This window comes from Ranitomeya variabilis, chromosome 1 (assembly GCF_051348905.1).
Source record: "Ranitomeya variabilis isolate aRanVar5 chromosome 1, aRanVar5.hap1, whole genome shotgun sequence".
NCBI lineage: Eukaryota > Metazoa > Chordata > Amphibia > Anura > Dendrobatidae > Ranitomeya > Ranitomeya variabilis.
The window spans coordinates 832,945,734-832,966,077 of NC_135232.1; the positions used below are offsets into that span (position 1 = coordinate 832,945,734).

The following is a 20,344-nucleotide window of genomic DNA, read 5'->3' on the forward strand; positions in this document are numbered from 1 at the left end:
AGACCTTGATCAAATTTCTGTTGTGCGAGGTTGGGGGAGAGGGCAGACGAAGGAAGCATGATTCTCACCTCGCCACCTCCAAGACAACAAGGACTTGGTCCTCCTGGATGCGCAAGACACGAGTGCCTTCTTGCTGCACTACCTGCAACATGACCCTCGGATTGTCAGAATCCGAAGTAATGCCGACTACTGGGTTGCCACACTCTTAGATCCCCGATACAAAAGCAAATTTGGCGAAATAATTCCTGCCATAGAAAGGGATTCATGCATGCAGGAGTATCAGCAGAGACTGTTACTGAATCTAACATCTGCTTTTCCACAAAACACCAGTGGTGCACAGTCAATCTCTGAATTCTAACTTGCCAACCGTGGGACTATCGAGTCATCACTCTAACCGTAACAGTAACATCGTATCTGGTGGTAACTGTTATGATCTGGTGACCCTGGAGCCGCATGTGACTATCTCTGGAGTAGTGGTACCTGTACTGACCGCAATCCTAATACTGACACCGCAACTAGAAGTAGCCGTGGGATGTACCTAACATGGCCTAGACACCTCGACACAGCCGGAGGACTAAATACCCCTAAAGATGGAAATGGGAAATCCTATCTTGCCTCAGAGCAGCGCCCCAAAGGATAGACAGCCCCCCACAAATATTGACTGTGAGTCTAAGAGGAAATACGTACACAGGCAGAAAAGACAGAGTTTAGTAAAGAGGCACTACTAGCTAAAATAGAAAAGGATAGGACAGAGTACTAAGCGGTCAGTATTAAAACTCTAGAAAAATCCATAGCAGAATATACTATCTACTACATCTTACTAAAGACATAGGATGTATATCTGCATCTCTAAAGAATCCAGCATGACAGAAAAATCCAAACTAAAGTCAAGCTGGACAAAAACACAATAGATTGCACTGCACATAAAAGCACACTGCATGCGTGCTACAGAGAACAAAACCAGACACTTATCTTAGCTGAAATGACAGCAGGGCAAGTGGAGCCAGACAGAGATGCAATCCCTCCAAGATACAATGGACAACTGGCAGGGATTGATGGATCCTACAAACCTAAATACCTAATAGAACTGCAATAAGCAGAAACACCTGCCCAGATTACAATCCAGAGACCACTGCACTACCACTAGCAACCACCGGAGGGAGCCCAAGAGCAGAATTCACAACAGGTAACAGCAATTTTTTCCAATCGTTTCAAGATTTTTTTAGACCATCCTTTGCAAGGCCACAGGAGACAAGAAGTCTGACGCACAGCCAATGCCTAGAGAGGATGGTACAAGAGTATCTCCAAGTTAACATCGATGCCATGACTGTGGAACTGGACCCTTGCTCATATTGGGCTTCCAATCTTGAAAAATGGCCTGAGCTCACCACTCACGCCTTGGAGATCTTGTCGTGCCCCGCAGCCAGCGTTCTCTCTGAACGTGTGTTCAGTGCTGCTGGTGGTGTGCTGACAGATAAGCGCACGCGGCTGTCCAGTGACAATGTAGACAGACTAACGTTCATCAAGATGAACAAATCCTGGATCCGCAAGGACTTTTCTACCCCTGTGTCATCTTGGGGAGACTAAAAGCTTGATGGTTTTTGAAAATCACCTCACCAACCGTTTTAAAAAACTCTGGCAAAATTGATGCCACTTAAGTGGTGTCTGTGGCCGAATTTTTTTAAAAAATGGAGACTCTTATTTAGTCCCCTTGCTGAGTTTTACATGATGTTGCCATCGTCAATTCCAGGTGGGTGGGGTCGTCTGCAGAGTTGTTTACTCATACTATGGCCTGGGATTCAGAGGTCTGCTCCAAAGTTTCAGTGTCTGCTAGTCAGCAGAGTAGCCCAGCCACCCACCGCCTGTTTACCTAAGTACTATTTTTAACGGCATCTGACCCAGGAAATCCTTTTGGGCCTTGTAGAATTTGGTGCTACTCAGCAGTGTACCCCACCCATGAAGCAAGCTATACCGCCTGTTTAGCTAACTACTATTTTGTAAGGGCATCTGGCCCAGGAAATCCTTTTGGGCCTAGTAGCAATTTCTGCTACTCAGCAGAGTACCCCACCCATGAAGCAAGCTGCACCGCCTTCTTTCTTTGTCAATCTAACCCCTGGGCTCTGGGGTGTCCACTCTCCCTCCAGCTCTCTCCTTCTCACAGGTGGACTACTGCATGTTTTCACACTGTGGCGAATCTTTTGGGCCCAGGCATAAGAAGTCGTCGAGGTAATGGATAATATGTGCCGCCTTACAAACGTCCATGATGACACATTCGAGGAAGCAACTAAACGCCTCAAATAGTGAGCAGGATATGGAGCACCCCATGGGCAAACAGCGATCTATGTAGTATGCTCCTTCACAGAAGCAGCCCAATGGGAAGACACTATTCAGAGGCACAGGTAGTAACCGGAACGCCCACTCAATGTCTGTTTTGGCCATTAGGGTGCCCCTTCCCAACTTCTTGACCCGCCTGATTGCCTCGTCAAAGGAGGTACAGTACATAGTACTGTACTTGGTTCCGCGTCGATGTTGTCGTTTACTGACCTGCCCCTTGGATATGACAAATGGTGGATTAGTCTGAATGTATTGGGTTCATTTTTTGGCACAACTCCCAAAGGGGGTACCACTACGTCTTCTACGGAAAGTGTTCTGAATGGACCCGCCGCCATTCTACCTAAAGATATTTATTTTTTTATTTTTTTGGCAAGACATCTGGGTGTTGGTAGAGTGAGTTTAGATTTTTACTCCAGCCTTTCTTGATTTTAGACGGGCATGACATGCCTATATCTGTGTCTCCTCCTCCTTTTAATCCTCCACCTCTTTTCTTTTCGCATGACTATATGTAGTTGTGACTTTTCCATGTGTTTGTTGTGTCTTCTGAGCAGTTTGTCAGCTTTTGGACACCTTTTAAGGTGCTTTCTATGTGTTTTCCATGTGTTTGTATGTGTTTTTGTTTGCCTGCCATTGGTTTCAATGGGGTTCGACGGTGTTCGTCGAACGTTCGACGAACAGTTCGTCGAACCGAACCAAACCCGAACACTAGGGAGGTGGCTCATCTCTAGTCTTAACCTCTCCACGACGTGGCCAATTTCCACTTTTGCATTTTTGCAATTTCCTCCCTTCTTCCCTGAGCCATAACTTTTACATTTTATGTTCACTTAGCCATATGAGGGCTTGATTTTTGTGGGCCAAGTTGTACTTTTGAATGACACCATTCATTTTATCAGTGTGTACTGGAAAACAAGAACAAAAATTCAAAGTGGGGAGAAATTGTGAAAAAAAATTTTGGGGAATTGTTTTAAGGTGTACATTTTGGCTGTAAAATTGGCTATACAATTATGGTGTTGCCAAACATGTACACTTAAAAAAATATATATTTTAGTGGTGAAAAATCAGAAGTTTAAAAATATAAAATAAAATTTGGAGGGTTGTGACCCCATTTTTTGATACCTGTAGCCATTTTATTTTTTAACTGATGGAGCTTTCTGAAAGCTTACTTTTTGGGGGGCAGGACGATGTTTTTATTGATACCATTTTGGAATAAATATGCCATTTTGATCACTCATAGCTTTTTTTGTGGTATTGCAGCAACAAAAAACCCCCATAAATTTAACATTCCTGAATTTTTTGGGTTTACCGATCGGCTTATTTTTATCGGTATTTTTTGCACCTGTGTTGCCGCCATCTTAAAGGAAAGGTGCCGCATTTTATTTTTGTATTAAAAATGATTGTTTATATAAACAATTATTTTTAATACAAATTTACATTTTTTAACTTTAACATTTTTTTATTATTAATTTTCAGCCACTGGGCGCCGCCATTTTGCTTTGTAGGAGTGTAAGTGTAGTTGCACGACACTTACACTCTGCAAATACGGCAGCCCTGGGCATAGTAGTCTGCGGTCGGCGCCCGACCCCATACCTAGCATTATAAGCTGCTCCCTGCTGTGATCTGGCCATGCCCCCTGAGCCGTCCACATCACGGCAGAGGCAGGAGATCAGCGCCATCTTCCTGGAGCTCACAGTGCATCTGTGAGCTCCAGTTTCCAAGTATAATCGCAGGAGCCCTGCGGTTATAGGAGGAGGAGAAGGAGGAGACCAAGGACGGGAGGGAGAAAGGACTCAGCAGCGGAGCAGTGAAGTAAGTATCAGTGGGGAGGGGGAGAGGCAATCTAATCCTCTCCTTTGTGATGCTGACTCTGAGCAGTTATCTCCTCCCATGTGTGTTACTGTGCTGTGTATCTACTCCTCTCCTCTGTGATACTGTCTGCTGAGCCATGCATCTAATCCTATCCTGTGTGATACTAACTGAGCTGTGTATCTAATCCTATCCTGTGTGTTACTGTGCTGACTGTGTATCTAATCCTCTCCTGTGTGATACTTTGCTGAGCTGTGTATCTAATCCTCTCCTGTGTGATACTTTGCTGAGCTGTGTATCTACTCTTCTCCTGTGTGATACAGTGTGCTGAGCCATGGATCTAATCCTGTCCTGTGTGATACTGTCTGCTGAGCCATGGATCTAATCCTATCCTGTGTGATACTGTCTGCTGAGCCATGTATCTAATCCTACCCTGTGTGATACTGTGCTGAGACGTGTATCTAATCCTCTCCTGTGTGATGCTGTCTGCTGAGCCATGTATCTAATCCTACCCTGTGTGATACTGTGCTGAGATGTGTATCTAATCCCCCCCTGTGTGATATTGACTGCTGAGCTGTGTATCTAATGCTATCCTTTGTGATACTGACGGCTGAGCCATGTATCTAATCCTATCCTGTATGATACTGACTGAGCTGTGTATCTAATACTGTCCTGTGTGATACTGACTCCTGAGCTGTGTATCTAATCCTCTCCTATGCACTCCTCTCCCCGATTATGTGTGATCTATATGGCGGTATTATGTGAGATCTATATGGCGTCGTTACGTGAGAAGTATATGGCGGCATTATGTGTGATCTATATGGCGGTATTATGTGTGAAGTATAAGGCGGTATTATGTGTGCTCTATATGGCGGTATTATGTGTGCTCTGTATGGTGGTATGTGTGCTCTGTATGGCGGTATTATGTGAGAACACTGGCGGTATTATGTGAGATCTATATGGTGGTATTATGTGTGATCTATATGGCGGTATTATGTGTACTCTATATGGCTGTATGTGTGCTCTATATGGCGGTATTATGTGAGATTTATATATTGGTTTTATGTGAGAACACTATGGCGTCGTTATTTGCGATCTATATGATGGTATTATGTGAGAACTATAGGACAGTATTATGTGTGATATATATGGCGGTATTATGTGAGAACACTATGGCAGTATTATCTTCAGAAAGGGGACCAAATCTAGGGTGGTTCTGGCTGAGCACCTGCACACGGGTCTGGGGTAATAGAGGGGGCAGCATGACCTCCAGTTAGGTGCAGTCAGGGGAGGGCTGGTGAGGCAGCTGAAGAGAGGGGTCTCATTTTTAGTAGACACATTAGAATCTATGTGTTTCTGCACATGTGCGTGTTTTCACACGGACCGTATGTCCGTGAGCAAAACACGTAGACATGTCCGTTTTTTTCCGGCAGCACGTACAGCAATACGTCCTGCACACGTGCACACGGAGAATAGTGTGCACTCTCCTCCGTGTGCACTTACCGCCCGCAGGAGAGACAGCGCTACAGTAAGCGCGGTCCCCCCCCCCCCACTGTGGTGCTGAAGGCGGCATTCATCTCTTCTCCCCCGCAGGAGAGAAGAGATGAAAGATCAAGTTTTTGTTAATTTTTGTGAAAAATAAAGTTTGCATGTGACCCCCGCCTCCCACCCCCAGTGCGCCACCCGGCCCCTTGCAGAAGAAATACTCACCCAGCTCTCACGATGTCTCCACTCTCCTCTCAGCGCTGGCCCCTTGTCCTGTGTGAGCGGTCACGTGGGACCGCTCATTACAGTGAGGAATATGCGCATATTCCTCACTGTAATGAGAGGTCCCACGTGACCGTTCACACAGGACAGGCTGCCGGCGCTGAGCGGAGAGTGGAGACATCGTGAGAGCTGGGTGAGTATTTCTTCTGCAAGGGGCCGGGTGGCGCACTGGGGGTTGGAGGTGTTGGTCACATGCAAACTTTATTTTTTACAAAAAATAACAAAAACTTGATCTTTCATCTCTTCTCTCCTGTGGGAGAGAAGAGATGAATGCCACCTTCAGTACCACACAGTGGGGACAGCGCTTAGTGTAGCGCTGTCTCTCCTGCACGGTCCGTGTGGTCCTCAGGCGGCACACGGGCGGCACACGGATGCCGCACGTGTGCCACACTGATGTGCCACGTGAGCACACGGACACGGATAACTCCGGTACCGATTTCTCCGGTACCGGAATTATCTGGACGTGTGAAAGAGGCCTAAGAGACAGCGCTCTATGTAAATCACTGGCTGCTCCGCACACTGAACATGGTGCTTCCATACACCAGCACACTGCTCTCCTGAAATACTCTGTGCTGCTGTCACCCTGCTCCCTCCACCATATATCTCCCAGAATCCTTGCTGCCTGCCATCCTCGGTGACTGTCTACTTGTCAGTATAACTCTGCAGTCACCAATAAAATGGCTTCTCACTGTGTTCCTGAATATCATCCTCTCTTATCCCTTAGCAAACACCCAGAAGGGAAGGAGAGGAGACATCACACACGTCAGCAGACTACGCCCATAATTACTGCAGTGCAGTAATGTGAGCTAGTTGTACACTAGGTTTTTGTCAAATTTCATTAGCTGCTCCCCCTAGTGTTTAGAAGTGGAAATGCCAAACCTTTTACAATTACTTTTCATATTTTACTAAATTATAAACAAATGATAATTTTTAAGAAAATTTAAACATTAATTCTTTACATTTTTTCAATCGCTGGAAAAAAAAAAAATTTGATGGCACCTTCCCTTTAACTACATGGGTCCACTGCATCCTGATAGTGAATTTGTTTGGAAGCCTGGCCAGGTAAACGTCGCTGCCTTTTTTCTACTGTTTTTTTTTTTTTAATTTTTGGAGGATTTCTAAGTCCTCTTTTTGTGCCCCTGCTGTTTAGTCTTAGGACTCGCAAGTGTGAGGACCCTTGACGCGGGTTACGAGCTTGCATATCTTGGCCAAAATATCGACTAATACCTCACATATGTTTATATGTATTTTTGCACTTTATTTTTCAGGGTGCAGCTGGGCCCATTTGGTCTTGTAAATTGTGGTGTCTGTTCACATGGGATGCATTGGGATAGCGCTGGGCAGCCCACCTGATCTAATAGTATGGGTGTCACTAATACAGTAAATAGGCTGTTAACCTGGATGCTTTGCATCACCTGTATGTGAACAGTGCTCCATACAAGCCTTTATTGGGCATTAATATACCAAGCAACCACAACCTTCCCCCCCATGGATTGGTAGGCTGTAATTGGTTGTTCCATTGGTATTTTTACACCTGTGTTGCCGCCACCTTAACTACATGGGTCCACTGCATCCTGATAGTGATAGCTGCCTTTTTTTGAATTTTTTAAGGATTTCTAAGTCCTCTTTTTGTGCTTTTACTGTTTAGTGATAAAATTGGACAGTGGCATTTAACAGATTAACAATCATGGGTGGACTGTTACAGGCAAGTTCTGGCTGTAACGCACAGCCATAACCTGCTGATTATGGGGCATGCTCACCCCATGAGTTCCATACTCCTGCCTCTGACTTGCGCTATTCAGCTAATGAACTGCACCTTCACCAGAGATATACTCCAGTCCAGTCAGGGGCTAAAGTGGCATACATTTTCATGAATTAGCCAGGATTCACCACTCCCCATCCCACCCATTTAGTAAAAGCTGGTAGGGGAACTGGTGTGAAAACATTAATCTTGAAGTAATGTTAAGGTGTTTTATAGCAGAATTCTGCCAATACCTTAATGAATTAGACCCATAGTTCATGCTTCTAACCCTCCTTTTCTGTTACTTGCTATTTTTGTCCTTGCAGTTTTACAATAAATGGCAGCACCTCCATGCACCCCCATCCTCCGATTATTGCTTTATCAATGTATAAACATTGTGACTACCAAACCAAAATCTTAAGCTGTTAACAGGTGTACTTCTTAGGCCGGTGTCACACTTGCAACTGCAATGCGAGAAACTCGCGTGAGTTTCTCTCCTCAATACCCGGCACTGTCGCCGGCGGTTTGGACCAGAGCGTTCAGCTGCATAGAAATACCTATATAATCCGATAATTATATCCGATTATATATGTATTGTGTTGGAGTTTTTTCTGTCCACCTTAGGACTCATATGTGGCTCCGTTCTAATTATTTATATGCATAGAAATACCTGCAGCCACACACTCTGGTCCCGAATGCCGGCGAGTTTCTCGCATTGCAGTTGCAAGTGTGACACCGGCCTTAGGCTTCTTTCCTGTCAAGTTTTGTAATACATAAATATATGCTTAAACGCTAGATTACAATAGAATTTGCAAAGAAGGGCCTTGTTTCACCTGCTGAATTTAAGGAAAAAAAAACCAATACACATGTTCTTCTTTGTAACGCATTTTATGCTAACCACTAGAGGTAAAAATTTTAAGACATGTTCCTGTCATGATTCATTTTGAATTCGTGTCAGCTCTGGTTCTGCTATAATTTAAATGTAGTTTTTTAATTTTGGGCCAGCAAGATTTAATGTCAGTTTCCTTGCTGGCAGCTGCTTTTAAAAAGTCACATGACTCATCAGCTGACTGCCGGTAATAGAGTCATCAGCTGACTGTCGGTAACAGAGATTTCTTTGCAGAACAGCCTAGAAGTTTGGAGCTTTCTGGTGTCAGTGGTATAGCTGCTGCTGCTGGAGGGTTTTCAGATTTCTGGAGCCTTATCCTTTGCTGTCTGGAGCTTGGCAGCAGAGCAAGTCTTTGAGTATTATTTCCCTTTACTTTGTCTGTATCATGTTTGTCACTTCCCCTGTATTGTTATCATCTGCAGTGGTGAGGCTAGTGACCTTGCCAGCCAGTGCACTAGTCAGGGTATATTGAGGTGACAATCAGGGACCAGGCACGTGATGGTGGCTGGGGGAGGAAGGACCCACATAGGGAGTTAGGGGAGTTTAGGGACAGGTACACATTGGAGTCAGGAGGTACCCCATCCCTCGCTCCCTACTGTTAGGGACTTCCTCTCCCCATTCCATCCCATTGTTAGTGTATGTTGTGTCGTCTGCTGGATTTACCAGTGTCGGTCATGACAGTTCCACATAAATACAGGACAAAACAGTTACTAGTGTTGAGCGATACCTTCCGATATTTGAAAGTATCGGTATCGGATTGGATCGGCCGATATCCAAAAAATATCGGATATCGCCGATACCGATACCAATACAAGTCAATGGGACACAAATATCGGAAGTGATCCTGGATGGTTCCCAGGGTCTGAAGGAGAGGAAACTCTCCTTCAGGCCCTGGAATCCATATTCATGTAAAAAATAAAGAATAAAAATAAAAAATATGGATATACTCATCCTCGGACCAGCCCTGGCTGTCACCGCTGCAAGCGTCTGCCTCCGTTCCTAAGAATGCAGTGTGAAGGACCTTCGATGACGTCGCGGCTTGTGATTGGTCGCATGACCGCTCATGTGACCGCTCACGCGACCAATCACAAGCCGCGACGTCATCGCAGGTCCTACACTCACTGCATTCTTAGGAACGGAGGCTGCCGGTTGCACCGCCGAGGTCCAGGGTCTGTCGGAGGGGTGAGTATATCCATATTTTTTATTTTTATTCTTTATTTTTTACATAAAAATATGGATCCCAGGGCCTGAAGGAGAGTCTCCTCTCCTCCAGACCCTGGGAACCATACGCACCGCACACGCCTGGGTACTTATAGGAACTTCCGATTCCGATTTCCGATATCACAAAAATATCGGAACTCGGTATCGGAATTCCAATACAGCGAATATCAGCCGATACCCGATATTTGCAGTATCGGAATGCTCAACACTAGCTGACAGCTGTCAATAGCCAGAATTGCAGATATTGTGTAAATTTTTGACACTTTCGGAAGACAGAAAAGTATTGCTATTAATGTGGTAGAAAGTATTGATAAATGAAACCCACTGTGAATATATTCTCCTGAACAATATAATCTCCACATCATGGTACAAGTGGGAGTTTTTCCCTTTCTTTTTCGCTGCCTGTGCATCCATGATGTACAAGGATTCTTTGATGACTATGAAGTTTTAACTTGGAAAATAAAGACTTTGAATTTTAAGGAGCTGGAACTACCACTTCATTCCATATATTGTATCCACTGCAAGTCGGGTCAGTACGAGTTCCGCGCACCTGTGGTATCGGTGAGCTGGCAGAGGCTTAGCCTCTTTTTCTTTTGTATTACTATATCGGGAGTTTTTATAACTAGCAAACATTGATAAACTTACATGAAGCCATCAATATATGTATTGGATAATCCTGGAGATCCTCCACCATATGCCGAGCTGGTTTCGCCCAACCAAATTAACTTTCCTGGAACAGTTTCATTTACTATCTAAAACAATAATGAGTGAAAAAAAGAAAATGAGAATTGTTATTATTCGTTATGGGGTTTCCAATGTTTTCCAAAAATTCCATAGAACATGTACTGTATGTCAGTACACTATCATGTTATTATGTAACTACCCTTTAAACCCCATGTCATTCCCATACTGAGAGTCCAGTGGTCATTTGATGGTCTTTATTAAAGAAGCCCTCCCATTTATTTTTTATTAACTGTGTGTATGTGCAAGTAATATAGTGCGAGTGTATTAATATACTCACCTACCGCTGTTTTCTTTTGTGTCAAGTGCCGTTCTTCTCCTCTTCTCAGTGACATCACCCCTCCGCAAACACCTCAGGTCACGCTGCACTCTGTGAGACAAGAAAGTGGCTTTTACAATGTATGCCATGGTGCGTCAGAATGAGGCCCGATAGGCTTACATTGTAAAAGACACTTCGGCTCACAATTAGAGTATAGTGGCCTGGCTAATCGCAATTGCGGGGACGTCAATGAGAACAGGAGAAGAACTACTTTGGACCCCGGAGATAGCAGCTGTAGGTGAGTATATTAACACTCACACTCATACTATGATTTAATACAAGAAATATAGATGGGAGTGCTCTTTAAGTAGTCTAGAGCAATGATATGCCGTGCTTCACACGTGATCACAGCAGTCAACCACTAACAGCAGAAATGTTGCCTGTATAGATGGCACAATGCGAAAGTGATCATTTATCACACTTTATGGCAAAATAAAGTAGATTTACTAATATAAACTAGTCTACAAATGATCAATTTGCTAATGGAGCATAACATCATTATTTGCAGTAAAATAAAATATGTTAAATCCTTTTTGTCCTTCTTAAACATGCAATGAAAGAAAATACAGATTTTATAATAAAGAAAAAGTCACAGCAATTTTTTCCTTAGTCCCTTCTAATTATGTATGTAATGTAGTGCAAGGACATTAAAACACTTATTGATTACGATCCTCCGTGCTTTGCAGCACCATTCCAGTCCGCTTCTTGCCCAAGTGACTCAGCTTCAGATTTGCTGGCTCACACTGCGTGGAAAACTAGCTGCTTTCCCAATTTAAGTCTGACACTCAAAATTAGGTTCCTTGGACTTGCATTGAGAAAATGACTTCTCTTCTACATATGAACCCCTGTGTGAGCCAACTAGTCTAATTTCAGGTCACGTGGGTGCAGAAAGACTGCAATCCGTAAGTGGTTTAATACACTTAGATGGAGAAAAATAAAGATGTACCCTCTTCGCACAAAGGCCAATAGTAGTGACCTGTTATTGCAAAATCTCAGCTACCTTGTAGCAGTTGTGAGGCAGTGACCTCTGTTGCAGCACGGCGGCGTATTGAGGCCATGGGAGTGCATGGCAGTCGCAGGAGTAACTGTAATAGTGAGAAAGTGACCGATGTCATTGTGAATGGCCGGTATGTGTCGCAGAGGAGATCCTCTGCACTGTAAGCCAGTAATGTTGTTGTTCTGGGACCTGTAGTCCCACAAGTGTTTGTGTAGTTGTAAAGGGAGGCTTACAGGGTTAGTTGAAAAGCTGGGCGGGTCTGACTAACCACACACACACCTCCCACCTATAGGAGTGGCTACAGTGATATAATGTGACTGAGGTCTGGTCACATGGTCTGTGTTCAGAGTGTATGAATCTGAATGGTCCTGAAGGCCTGTGTGTTGGACACTCCTGGGAGAAGGACTGGGCTTCCTGAATAGCACACCGAGAGGCCGCGTACCTGAAGGCCTGTCTATTGGACGGTCTTGGGAGTAGGACGGACATCCTGAATAGCACAGAGAGAGGTCATGGACCTGGATGGCCTCGGTGTTGGAAGATCCTGGGAGTAGGATCGGATTCCTGAAAAGCACATGGTGAGGCCATGGTCCTGCAGAGCATGTGAGGGCTACTGTGTTGGGGAAGCTACTGTCCTTCTGTGGGTCTGGAACTGTCGAGTGGCCTGGTGAGCAAGGCATTGTCCGGGACGGTGATCCCAGTAAGGCAGTTTCCCCGGGAGTGAGGGAGTCAGCGTGTGGAGCAGGAGCTCCTGGAAAGTAACCCAGAGTATGGTGGACTGTGTGCACTGACGAGGGTCAGTTACTATGAACTGTGTGGTCTCCCATGGTAACTGGACGAAGTGAGGTCTGGCATGTTTAGAAACTGCAACTTAATGTTGTGCAGTGTGAGTAGAGAAATTGATACGGCGTACGGGGACCCCCGGGAACTAGTCAGAGGAAGACTGGCAGGTGTAGTGTCTGAAAAGTGATTAAAGCCATATTCTATGAAGTATCTGCTATTGGAACAGACTGTTGGTGCTTATGATGTTCTGCGGACGTAATGTACTGGATATTATGTTATGCGGTTTATGGCCGCCGTATCGGTGCGCATGCGCAGTGGACCCTCTTCCTGTTTGCGCTCTAGAAGGCATCTGCAACAGCGACGCACAGACTTATGACGTCACCGGAACTTTATTCCCTATCTGTGCGCCGCTGAGATGGCCGGAAACAGCGCAGAATTGGTGATGAGGTCCGCCCCCCATGCGCCACATGATCTGAACGGCAGGTATTCACAATTAGACAGGGGATATAAAAGATTCAACACACACAGCTTGCCACACAGCCCCCCAAGGAAGCTCAGTACGCGAAATGCGCATCGGGACTCGCGGTGGACGTACCCAGCATTGATTCACACATGGGTAAGCACTATTTGCGGCACTTTGGAACAGTTATTCCTTCACTTGATTAATATTGGGCTATGTGCAATAAGGGAGGGGGTTTCCAGCTGATGATAGCTGATTCATATTCCTAAATTGGACTGAATCAGGTTCCTTGTGGGGCTATTTTATCCTACCCCTTACATTTCCCAGAAATTATGCATGTTATTTCCCAATTTAATTTAACTAATCATCACAGTATGTGCCACATTAGGGTGCACCTATATACATTTTCATGTGTTTTTCGGTTTGCTGGGACTGTCCATCTTGTCATTCACTGATTCTCATCACATACATTTTTGTTTATTACATTTCTTTGGTTTTTTAAAATATGAGTTTTTGTATTATATTGTGTCAATAAAATGTGTATATTTTTTATATGACTTTTGCGCTGTTCTGTCCAATATGGGGCCTTATGCTCTGGGAAATTTTGTAGGATTATAAGATTGTGGGAGCGTGTCCCTTCCCTTCCTTCCCTCTTGTGCCATGGGCACGATGTTTAAGAGGGATCGATATATACAAATTTGTATCCGCAAGTTCGGTTTTTGTCAAAGCCTAATTAAATAAACATAGTACACAGTAATCTCAAAATGACTTTGCTGTACACTTGTTCTGTTTTATGTCCGTCTTACGCTATTTCTTTTACCACTTCAGGATTCGTAAAACCCTGAAGTGGTTAAAAGAAGGGACATGCTCATTTTTCCTAGAGGAAGCAATTTGTTCTTCTTCTTCACAGCATGGAGAGAACGATGCCAGTAGCAAGAATTCATGGGTTGCCTCCTCAGAAAAACAACTGAAAGCATTTTCCTGAAGTGGCTTTCCCTGAGAAAACTCGGTGGCTGAGACAGCATCTCAGTGACACCATGTGCACAGGTCAAAACCTTCCTTCACTTAAAGTGGCTATTCAATACATAAAATGTACTTTACAAATATCTATCTTTAAGCCATAACCACATTTGTAATTTGCTTTATTTGAAAATTCCCTATTGTTCTCCCCTTTTTTTTCTTTACTTCCTGTGATTTTTCATTTGAGTCCCAGCATTCACTGGGAACTCTAAAACAGGACTACGTCAGCAGGAAGTCCCTGCAGACACTTTCCCTTCTATCATCCCCCCAGAACAGGACATCATGAGGGGGCAGCGCTGCGGTCACTGTCCACATTATCTATTACTGCCGCCCAATGCAGATGTCTGGGTTCAATTGTAGGAAGGAATCAGAGATAAGCAATAGCAGTGCCACCACACAGCTTATGTCACTGCTTCGCTGTAGCGCCTGTCGCTGAAACGAGACATTATCAGGGGGAGGTGATAGAAGCAGGGTGAGTGACAGCAGCTGTGTGACGGCGCTGCGCTCCCTTCTCTCTTCTACCACCATGCTCGATTCTAGACATCTGCAGAGAGCAGCAGTTGTAAAAAGATGTGGTAAGTGACCACAGAGCCGCCTACTGAGGACTTCCTCTTCCAGGAGGGGGTGATATATACCATTCTTTATGCGAAATACGTTTGGACATACGATTATTCAGCAGCGCAGACCATATCCACATTAACCCCTTCATTCATCTACAGCATGGACCCGTGGGTCTGCCGCAGCGGATAACTTTATATGCTTTATCATAAGCTCCATCTGATGAGTAGAATTTGATTATATCAATTCAATTTGCGTTGGATAAGACCCTATTTGTGCTTATCTCTCCAGCAGCACACCATGGCAGAGTAATAATTTCAACATTAAAATCTTTCATTAGGGATCTTATGCAACTAAAAAAAACACAACAAAAAAACCTAATCCATACCCTTAACACAGTCTTTATTTCTGAAGCTAAAGTGTCCAAAATGTCACTGCTGACAAAGTCTTCTATAGATGCAGTCCGGCCATCAACATAATAACTGTTTTAAAGAAAAGATAAACTTTTTTTTATTATACATTAGCTATAAAACTAAAACTCAATTCATAGGCCAAAAAAAAATAGCAACTCTTTGTAATCTAAGAATTAGAGCATGCACCATCTCCACTGCTCACAGCACAGTGGGGGTCTCAGATAACTGTAAAGTGGTAAGTGTTGTCAAGCTCAATCCGTTATTTAAAAATCACTTTTTTCTCATGCAGTTAAAATACATTTACAGTTTGTTATAACTTTCAACCCACGCGTTTCAAACACTGCATCCATTCTTAGGCTGTGTGCACACGATGCGGATTTAGTGCGGATCCGCAGCGGATTTTTCAGGGCAAAAACGATGGTGAGGAAAAATCCGCGTGGAAATGCTGTGTATTTAAAAGAAGTGCATGTCACTTCTTTTGTGCGGATCAGCAGCGTTTCTGCACCCCTCCATTATAGAAATCCGCAGTGGTAAAAACCGCAGAAAATCGGCAAAAATTCCGCGGCAAATCCGCACCGGCGGATTCTGCCAGGAGATGCGGATTTTGTGCAGAAAATTCTGCACCCCATTCCGCAATGTGTGCACATAGCCTTAGTCCTGGTGTCACATGTCAAGCTCGACAAAACGTATCTTTTTCAGTACTAAAGAACACGCAGCAATGGTGGAGTCAAAATCATCATGGCTCCAATTTTCAATATCCATAATTTTTTTTCTAAATTATTTGTGACTTTTCAAAATGTAACTAAATCGTTGAATTATGGTACTCCAGGACTCTAACGTAGTACAAGATCTGTCTTTTCTCAATTGACATCTAACGTTGGAAATTTTATAGCTCATTGAAAGGATTGTGTAACATTTTACTCTAAAAAGAGAAGTGAAAGAAGTTGCAACGAATATAATCAGGTATTGGTGTTTTATAATATACAAGTCATTTTAAGTTAAAAAGAAATGAAAAGGTCAACAAAAGAGAAGTTAGAGGTGAAAAAGACAAAATAAGAGAGAGAACAAGAAGGAACAAGAGTGACCTGAGGGAAAAAATAAGGGAAAGAAAAAAATAAAAGGACTAAAGAAAAAAAAAAAAAATAGAGAAAACATAAAAATATGAGACACCATTCAATATGGGGGGAGTTTAACTAAATGAATACCATACTGATTTTAAATAAAATGAAACTACTAATCTTAACATCACTAAATTGGATAGATATGAAGCCACTTACTGGTGCCAAGTAACAGAATTGATGACTTTACCTCCAACCTTTAAGAAGCTAAAAATGAAATATTAAGGAAAATAATATTGTTCAGAAAAATCTAAAATTAGAAACATTATCAACAATTTAACATTTTTATTACATTTGATGTAAACCACCTGAGTATGCTGAAGCTTAAAGGGGTTGGCCAACTTATGGGACAATTTTTTTCTAACTTGTTGGGGCTAAAAAAAAATTTTGTAATTGGGTTTCATTAAACTTTTGCACCATTTGCCTCCTATAGCCGCTGTGTCGCACGGTCTGCCGCTGGCTGCACAATCAGTTCATGGTGTGTTGGCCACATTATCTTTATTATAACAGATGTGTTGGGGACATTATTTTGTTGTAGTTACTATTATATAGGTATGACTGGTTGTCCTCCTGCCATTGTTAGGCCATGTTCACACTTTGCGGTTTTACCGCGGATCCGCAGCTATTTTGATGCTGCGGGTCTGCAGCAGTTTCCATTGCGTTTACAGTTACATGTAAACCCTATGGAAACCGCAAACCGCAGTGCACATGCTGCGGGAAAAACCGTGCAGAAACGCAGCGGTTTACAACCCGCAGCATGTCACTTCTTTGTGCAGAATCGCTGCGATTCTGCACCCATAGGAATGCATTGATCCGCTAACTTCCTGCATGGGGCTGTGCCCACGATGCGGGAAGTAAGCGGATAATGTGCAGTTGCTACCCGGGGTGGAGGTGAGGAGACTCTCCTCCAGGCCCTGGGAAGCATAAATAGTGTAAAAAAAAAAAAGAATTAAAATAAAAAATGATGCTATACTCACCTCTCAGCGCTGCACGCGGCCGTCCGGTCTCAGTTGCTGTGCGAGCAGGACCTGCGGTGACGTCGCGGTCACATGACCGTGATGACGCCGCAGTCACATGACCGTGACGTCACGAAGGTCCTTCTCGGCACAGCATCTTTGGAACCGGAGCGCCGCGTGCAGCGCTGAGGAGATCTGGACATCAGAGGGTGAGTATAACCAATTTTTATTATTTTTAACATTACTATTGATGCTGCATATTGCTGCATATGCAGCATCAATAGTATAGGAGTAATCCCAAAGCGGAAACCGCGGAACAAACCACGATAAATCTGCAGGGATAACCGCAGCGGTTTTGCCCTGCAGATTTATCAATTCCGCTGCGGGAGAATCTGCAGAGCACGCCGCAAAGTGTGCACATAGCCTTAGGGTACCGTCACACAGTGAAATTTCCATCGCTGCGACGGCACGATTCGTGACGTCGCAGCGTCGTATGAATATCGCTCCAGCGTCGTAGACTGCGGTTACACTTTGCAATCACGGCGCTGGAGCGATGCCGAAGTCCCCGGGTAACCAGGGTAAACATCGGGTTACTAAGCGCAGGGCCGCGCTTAGTAACCCGATGTTTACCCTGGTTACCAGCGTTAACGTAAAAAAACCAAACAGTACATACTTACATTCCGGTGTCTGTCCCCGGCGTTCTGCTTCTCTGCACTGTGTAAGCACAGCGGCCGGAAAGCACAGCGGTGACGTCACCGCGTCACCGCTGTGCTCGCTTTCCGGCCGGCAGGCGCTCACACAGTGCAGAGAAGCTGAGACGCCGGAGGACAGACACCGGAATGTAAGTATGTACTGTTTGTTTTTTTTACGTTAACGCTGGTAACCAGGGTAAACATCGGGTTACTAAGCGCGGCCCTGCGCTTAGTAACCCGATGTTTACCCTGGTTACCAGCGAACGCATCGCTGGATCGGTGTCACACACAACGATCCAGCGATGTCAGCGGGTGATCAAGCGACGAAAGAAAGTTCCAAACGATCTGCTACGACGTACGATTCTCAGCAGGGTCCCTGATCGCTGCTGCGTGTCAGACACTGCGATATCGTAACGATATCGCTAGAACGTCACGAATCGTACCGTCGTAGCGATGGAAATTTCACTGTGTGACGGTACCCTTAGTGTAGCTTTCCACAATGACTGGGCAGCTCTCCAGTTCATACAATGGCTGCTGGTGGAGTCAGTCTCCTCCAACAGAAAAATAACTCGCATGATAAAGACACTTTTCTATGGGAGGAGGCAGATGGCTGGCCGTACACATTAGATAGCTGTCAGCAGAACAATTATTCAGTGGACAACTATCTCTCCTGACATCATCATACACAGGAACACAAAGGGTCCACCGATCCCGTAAAGTACAGATGAAGTTTATCTAATGTGTATTGGGGCCATGTGTTTAAACATGTTCTTAGAACGCATCTAATATCGATTGTTAAGCTTTTTATATTTACTAAAACATTTTTTTCCACTTTTTACTGGGCTTAATAATTTTCTTGGGGGAGTTGAAGCTTTCATCGTCTGACCGCTAGTGCTATATACAGCAATGCCACAGCTTATACCTGCTTCCAACTTGCGAAATGCAATTATGGCACATGTCATGAAAGGGTTAAATGTTTAATATCACCATAATCAAGCTGACCACAGAATAAAGTTAATATTTTATTTGCACAGCACATGAATAGTGTTAGGCTATGTGCACACGTTAAGGATTTCTTGCAGAAATTTCCTGAGCAAAACAGGACATTTTCTGCAAGAAATCCGCATGCGTTTTTACCGCGTTTTTGGTGCATTATTTTTGCGGAGGTTCCCAATGCAATAATATAGTGGGAAATCTGCAAAAAATCCGCAAAATTAATGAACATGATGCGTTTTTTACTGCGATGCGTTTTTTTTTCGCGGAAAAAACGCACCATGTGCACAAAAATTGCGGAATGCATTCTAAATGATGGGACGCATAATGCATGCATTTTTTTTGCGTTTTTATAGTGAAAAAAACGCGAAAAATCTGCAACGTGTGCACACAGCCTAAAATGTACCCCCCAAAAAAAGAAAATTGCTGTTCTTTTCTACCGCTCCCCATAAAAGTGTTACATTAGATGTGTTACATGTGCCCCAGAATGCTGCCACTGATAAACCTGGATCTCTCTGCTGCAATTCACATTGTGGATCACCACACTGTGCTCCACTCTTTGGACTTCAAACAAACTGCTCTTTCTTGGTCCTCCTCCTACCTTTGTTACCTACTACATCTTTACTGTATCTTTTGACAGCTCTTATTCGTTTAATCTTCTCCTTACTATCGGGGTTCCTCAAGGCTCATTCCTAGACCCCCTCATCTTTTCTCTATACACTACCCCTATTGGACAAAACAGCAAATCCTGATTCCTGTTTCAAGTATCATCTCTATGATGTTGGCACTCATTTATACACCTCTTCCCCTGACATCATCCACACCTTAATACAAAATACCAGAGAAGGTCTGTCCTTCCTCTACTAACCTATCTTTACCCCATATTGCACTGTTACTGTTGCTCTTATTCATTCTCATCTGGACTACTACAACTCTCTACCGATCGGTCTCCCTCAAACCAAAACTTTCTCCCCTCAAATACTTCCTGAATGCGACAGTCAGGGTCGTATTTCTGTCCAGCTGCTACACCAATGTGTCCACCTTTTACCAGTCATTGCACAGATTGCTAATTCACTACAGCATACAATACAAACTTATCTCTCTTATCCACAAAGCTCTCCACAATTCTGCATCACCCTATGTCTCCTCTCTCATCTCTTATCATCCCACCCGTGCTCTCCGTTCTGCAACTGGTCCAGAACTAACATCCTCCATAATCTGTACCTCACACTTTAGTCTTCAAGACTTCTCTCAGGGTGTGCCAGTTTTCTGGAATACCCCAGAAGATACGACTAATACCAAGCTCTCACATTTTTAAGCGAGCTTTAAAAACATCTCTTTAGAAAGGCCCATCACCTCAACTCACTAACCCAACTCTTCACTGGTGTCTCTAAATTTTCCGCAGAATCTGGTCCCTCCTATTCATCAGTCTCCACATCTTCCACAAACCCAATAGCACTGGTAATTGATTACTGGATCATGCAGCTTATTTGGAATGCCTTATTTAATTACAATGATGGCTGAACCATACATGACCAGCAC

At 44.0% G+C, this 20,344-nt stretch overlaps 1 protein-coding gene across 4 annotated transcripts in view; it reads right to left on the reverse strand.

The window, feature by feature from the left end:
• The window catches only part of HPSE (heparanase), a 60,228-nt gene that overhangs the window by 13,768 nt on the left and 26,116 nt on the right, over positions 1-20,344 (reverse strand). For all 4 annotated transcript variants that reach the window (XM_077275767.1, XM_077275766.1, XM_077275769.1 and 1 more), the window contains 3 exons: positions 16,321-16,368; positions 15,019-15,112; positions 10,401-10,507 (listed from right to left, as the gene is read on the reverse strand). In XM_077275767.1, the coding sequence (XP_077131882.1) occupies positions 10,401-10,507; positions 15,019-15,112; positions 16,321-16,368 (249 nt within the window). The remainder of the gene's footprint in view (positions 1-10,400; positions 10,508-15,018; positions 15,113-16,320; positions 16,369-20,344) is intronic.